Raw genomic sequence first — 6,497 nt, 5'->3', positions numbered from 1 at the left:
AAACGCGAAAGTAATAATCGAATGTTAAAAAAAAATAATCGAACAACCCTAGATATACCATCCCCGTTTAGAATCGTTTTTTTATACAGTGATATTATATCATTGAATTAAAATTGAATACTATCGATAATACAATGACCCACTTGTAACTTACTGTACAGCAGAGCGGCATCCACTTACCCACCTTTTTTACTATACATTTAAAAGATAGTATATTTAATTTTCATGTTTTTCCGTGAAATTGTATTCGATTTATAAAATAAAAACGCTCCAAAACCTAAGGAATTATGTGTTTATAATATAAGTGTACCTCCCTACTAAAAAATACGTAAAATAATGTTTTTGTTCTTCCGTATAAAATGTATGAGAAGTGACTTGGTACTTTTAAATAGAATATAATACATATAATAATATTATATAGGTCGTAATTTATATTTAAATACATGTATAAATCCAAGTTACCGATTCCTTTATATTAGTAGAATATATATCTCGTTTGTAAGGATCATCTTCATCAGTTAAGTTCATTTTAAACGTACATTTAGACTCATCTTCTAGTAAATATGATACAGATATACACATTTTCATTGAATTCCTTTGTTTCCATTTAATTTTGAACGATTCTGCATTGCTTTTAGCATTCCACAATAATAATTCATAATCGGGATGGATTTGCAAAATTTCAGCTGGATCTGTAACAATAAGGCATTGAGTACCTGCATGTAAAAATTTAAAAACCTAAGCTAATTTTATAAATATACAAATAAATACTGACTGAACATTTTTGAAAAGATTTTAATGACATTTTTTATAAGTTTATTTAAATAAACTATATTATTTATTGTTTCACTATAATGTCATATATAATATTATGTTATGTACCTAATGTATACTTATATATTTTAGAACAGATTTTATCACCTTATATCTACTAGCATTTTGATACATTTATCAAAATTTGAACATAAAATTCAATATAGTAATTTACGTACCAGCCATAGATAATGTGGAGATGGTCCATTCTTGTGTGTTGTACTCAATTTGGTTTCGCGTGGAAACAGAATTTGGATACTTGCTGTCGGCTATGAATTCTAAACTTTTCTTATCGGAACTCAAAATTAATCCATTAAACTCAATTGGCATACCAATAGCATTAGTTCTCAAATGAATTTTTGCATCATAGCACCTGAAACACTTGGTTACATTGGGAAGTTTTCCTGAAAAAAGTAAATTCCATGTTAAATTGTTAAAATTACGTTTGTTATTAAATATTTACGATTGCTTTCTTCTCCAGCATTATATCCCGACGTTGTTTTATAAATTGTTGTGATATCATAGTTATCTGAGAAAAAAATTTCAAAAATATAAATTAATGCTTTGCAAACACTCAATATAATATAATGGCTATAAATCACTAAATGAAACACACAATTAAAATCAGCACAATGAACTTCAGCAATGTATTAATTTATATACATTTTTATTGATTATTTTAAAAAATCAAATTCAACTAGAATAATAGAGGTTGTAGGTACGTAAATAAATATATAATACATAGGCTTCATCATTATATGTATTATATATTTAGGGGTCTCCAACTTTTTTTTTACGGCGTGCCAAATTTGCGATACGCTTTGGTAATGCGGGCCACCATTTTTAGAGGAATAGAAGCAATAGTGGTCAAGAAATTTAAAAATAGATGAGATTTATTTAGAAAAATTATTGTTTGTCAATATACTTTTAGATTCTGAGTGGAACGATGAATGTATTGATTTTACAATGATGTGTGTATTGTAATGATAGCCACTCTTCACAACTAGTTAATACAAGAACTAAGAAGAGTGTCATCATCATGTCCCTCAATATAATTTATTATATTATAACATTATATAATACGATCACACAGATATTTATATTATGATAAACATCTGTGGTCTTTTATGCTTATGTCCTTTACTCCTTCTATAGAAGTACCGTTATAATCTGTGCTCGGTTGATACCCTTCGACCACCGGCCAGATTCATACAGAGTCAGTCCCTCTGCGTTCGCCCTTGATGGCAGTCATACGTAATAAGCAATATCAATATATGTTCATTGTAATGTTTTATATTTTAAATAATAAATATATTTTTTTGAGTATTTCAAATATATAAGTTGTGTTCTTAATAAAAAATAAATCAAAAGTGGTTTAATATCAAGCCTATTTATTCTTCCTCTGTTCATCGAACGTCTAACGGATCCTCAATCAAATTAGGGTGAGTCAATTTAGTATATAATTAAATCCTTATATATATATATATATATATCAACGGAGGTGAATATATATATATACATATGAGAAGGTAGTAACTTGAAGTGTGTGACTGTGTATATACACTGCGTGCACAGTCCTTTTTCACGTTACTACAGTATTTTTATTTTTTTATTTTTTATTTTTGTGTCTGTAATTGGGGCAGTAAAACTGCTTCGATTTTCTTCAAAAGTATATTGTTTGACGGGAAAGTGAATCTAGTTGGTGCATTCGGGAGGTCAAAATTTGAAATTTCCAATCGTTTTCAAAAGCGCCGTGAAAAACAAAAGAAAAATTTAGGAAAAACGGGAATTTTTACGCAAAAGCTGTTTTCGAGAAAATCGATTTTGGTTTTTGGTGTAACTTTAAAACAAATAAGCATAGATACATGAAATTTATGTTTCCATTTTCTATACATGATAAAATTTTTGATTAATATTTGATGAATATTTTTATTTGTTTTGAACTGTTTAGGGACATTTTCAGTTTACAATTTTATTAGTTTTTTTTTTCTATGAATGTCAAAAAACTTTATTTGTCGAGTAAAAATAATTGAAAATTTAATACATGGCTCCTACTATATTGTTACAATGACATTTGAAAAATATTAAAAATCCAGAGTCACAGTTTTTTTTTATTAGCATTTAAAGTTCAAAAATTGACAGAATATGGAAAAATCATGAATATTAGCAAATTATGTTTAGTTAAGAATTCGTAAAAATTTTTCTTTTTAAATCTAAGATTTGAAAATGTACTACAAGGTTCCACATAACATTGCCTACCTTTATCGAAAAAAAAATGTCTACAAGAAAGTCGAATTAAATTTTTATGAGCATTTGAAATTCATATTTTTACAACATTTGATATTCGCTCGATTTCTCATGTGACGATTTTCTTATTTTATTGTAATTAAAAAACGAATGACTGTAGATATTTGAAAATTTCACTGAATGTTTATATTAGTATTTTCTATATACGATAAAATTTTGAAAATAATTTGACTCTTTTTGAGCTGTTTACAGACATGGTCAGTTTTCAATTTTTTTAGTTTTTTTTTCTATAAATATCAATAAAGTTTTATCTGTTGGGGCAAAAAGTGTAAAAACTAATACAAGGCTCCTGATATATTGTTACAATAGCAGTTAAAAAATATTAAAAATACATAGGCACAATTATTTTTTATAAGCATTTGAAGTTGAAATTTTGACAAAATTTATCAAATTTAAAATTGCATAATTATTTTGTAGTTAAAAATGTATAAAATGTTCAACTTTTGTATCTAAGAATAGAAAATGTAGAACAAGATTCCGCGTAAGTAATTAATTCTGTTACCAAAAAATGTAAAAAATACATTTACACAGTTTATTTTCATAGTCATTTTAAGTTCAAATTTGGACGAAATTATATATAAAAACCTGGAATAACTGTTTTAGTTATTTTGTAAAGATTGTATAATATAGTTCATGGATAATTTTAAATTATCAAATACATTTTTTTTAATAAATAAAATGTTACCATTGATTTTATAATTTCGGGTAATTTTGAAAATCAAATATTTTTAGCTTAATCAGTCATTGATACCACAAACTTGAAAAGTTAAAAATATTGTAGGTATGCCATCTATGAACATTTAATTTTAAGGTCATTCAGAGTGAAACAATGAATGTATTGATTTTACAATGGTGTGTATTTTTTTTAAATCTAAGATTTGAAAATGTAATACAAGATTCCTCATAAGTTTTTCTACCTTTTAACCTTATCAAAAAAAAAAAAAAAATATCTACAAGCAAATTAAATTAAATTTGTGTGAGCGTTTGAAGTTCATATTTTTACAATATTGGATATTCACTCGATTTCTCATGTAGCGGTTTTGTTATTTTATTGTTATTCACAAACGATTAACTGTAGATACATGAAAATTTTACTGAATGTTTATATTTTTATTTGCTAAACACCATAATATTTTGACTCTTTTTGAGCTGTTTACGGACATTGTCAGTTTTCAATTTTTTTTGTTTGTTTTTTTTTTCTATAAAATATACCTACTAATAAAATGTTGTTTGTTGGGTAAAAAAGCGTGGAAATGTAATGCAAGGGTCCTGATATATTGTTACAATAGCAGTTGAAAAATATTAAAAATACATAAGCACAATTTTTTTATAAGTATTTAAAGTTCGAATTTTGACAAAATTTAATAATTATTTGTAGTTAAAAATTTATAAAATATCCAAATTTTATAGCTAAGGATTGAATATTTAAAACAAGGTTCCACGTAAATAGGTATATAAATTATTTTATTCACAATAATATCATCAAATATACTTAGTAATATCATAGGCTGACTGACCGTTTTCGCTCAGAATCGTTTTTCTTATACAATGATATATTGCAGTTGAAAAATATTAAAAATACATAGGCACAATTTTTTTTTATAAGCATTATTTTAAAGATCGAATTTTGACAAAATGTATCAAATTTTAATTTGAATAATTATTTTGTAGTTAAAAATGTATAAAATGTTCAACTTTTGTATCTAAGAATTGAAAATGTAGAACAAGATTCCACGTAAGTAATTAATTCTGTTACCAAAAAATGTAAAAAATACATTTACACAGTTTATTTTTATAGTCATTTTAAGTTCAAATTTGGACAAAATTACATATTAAAAACCTGGAATAACTATTTTAGTTATTTTGTTGTGATTGTATAATATATTTCATAGGTATACTTGAAACTTCTTAAGTATACTATTATATATCTATGATAGTATCACAGTTTGTTGTTGATGTATAACATGTTATAACTTATAAGTACCTAATGGATATTGTGATATGATTAATTTGGAATTTATTATAGGTACCTATTATAGGTCGATTTTTTTTTAATACCATATATAATATTATGTCTTATACCTAGACTGACATACCGTTTCCGCTCATAATCGTTTTTCTTATACAATGATATTATATCATTGAATTCAAATTTAATACCATCCATTATACAGTGACCCACTTGTAATCTACTGTACAGCATAGTGACATCCACTTACCTACCTTTTTTTATTTTATAACTAGTTGTTATTTTATTAGTTAGTGTTAGTACTTAGTATATAGGTATAAATGACTATTATAAGCTGTTACGAATAACAATAAAGAAAAAAATAGTAAATTTATTTAATTTAAATAATTCAATAAATTAAAAACAACGAATACTAAATAAATAAAATATAATAAAAATATTATTTTCAAAACATTTATGAATTTGGCGGGCCAGTGAAAATCCTTGGTGGGCCGAACCCGGCCCGCGGACCGTTGGTCTGAGACCACTGGTGTAACCTTATGTTGATGGTCTGGTTAAAACTTAAAATATTTATGTACCTACTCTTAATAAGACACAATATAAACAAAAAAAAATTGTTTAACATAAACAATACACGGGTATATCTTATTTTGTAATATTTGTCATATATTTACGTCAAAAAACAATTTTTAATGAGTCATATTATATATCTTAAATTAGTTATTTGATTAAAAAATATACCTGTATGTGATTTGTATTCAACAACTACATCATCTATTGCTATTCCGCCGATTACGAGAATATTTAAAATCAGTATAGCTACGATTTCTACATTCATTGTTGTAAATTAAAAATTAAAAATCGTTTTAGTTTCTTGAATTTAAAATAAACAATAGGTAATACACATCGTCGAATGCTTAAACGGTATAAATTATGTACGACATCACTGTTCACCACTGCACATACCAAGTGAATGAAATCATAGGAAATATATTGACGTATTTTTTGGTTTTTCGTTACCTGCGATAATCTGGACAAATAATATAATGACTTTGTTGAGTATCAAAGGTTTTAGCCAATATCGGTCTATCAAGTCCGATTTATTATTTGTACAATTGTACATAATATAAATATTAATTTACACTCCGATCCCTACGAATATTTGACGGTGATAAAGGCGTTTTACGGAACTTCAGAGTATTATATCGAACATTGATCCATTCTTCAAACGTGACTATTATTTTACATTCGATGTGTTTCGTTTCCTAGACTCTGCACATAATACAATGTGATTAATTTATACCATCTATTGACTCTAGCATAATATACGGAGTTAATTTTTATTTGAGCAGACATTTTTTCTTAGTTATTATGTTACCTACTATTATAAGTTCTTACTATGTTTATG

General features: G+C 25.9%; 1 protein-coding gene across 2 annotated transcripts; it reads right to left on the bottom strand.

Moving 5' to 3' along the window:
* Positions 1 to 427: 427 nt before the first annotated feature.
* On the bottom strand, positions 428 to 6,371 carry LOC100572806. Of its 2 annotated transcripts, XM_029486484.1 has the most exons (6): positions 6,246 to 6,371; positions 6,110 to 6,119; positions 5,831 to 6,045; positions 1,277 to 1,342; positions 993 to 1,217; positions 428 to 692 (listed from the first exon to the last, which is right to left on the bottom strand). In XM_029486484.1, the coding sequence occupies exons 3-6, from the start codon at positions 5,925 to 5,927 to the stop codon at positions 436 to 438; spliced, it is 645 nt and encodes a 214-aa protein (XP_029342344.1). In that variant the 5' UTR covers positions 5,928 to 6,045; positions 6,110 to 6,119; positions 6,246 to 6,371; the 3' UTR covers positions 428 to 435. The 2 variants fall into 2 exon arrangements, with proteins under 2 accessions (XP_029342344.1, XP_016660813.2); XM_016805324.2 differs by having other exon boundaries at positions 5,831 to 6,119.
* Between the last annotated feature and the right edge of the window lie 126 nt (positions 6,372 to 6,497).

The sequence above is a fragment of the Acyrthosiphon pisum genome, chromosome A1 (assembly GCF_005508785.2).
Source record: "Acyrthosiphon pisum isolate AL4f chromosome A1, pea_aphid_22Mar2018_4r6ur, whole genome shotgun sequence".
In the NCBI taxonomy this organism is placed as follows: Eukaryota; Metazoa; Arthropoda; class Insecta; order Hemiptera; family Aphididae; genus Acyrthosiphon; species Acyrthosiphon pisum.
Note: the sequence above shows the minus strand (reverse complement) of the source record. Positions and strands in the feature narration are given on the sequence as shown.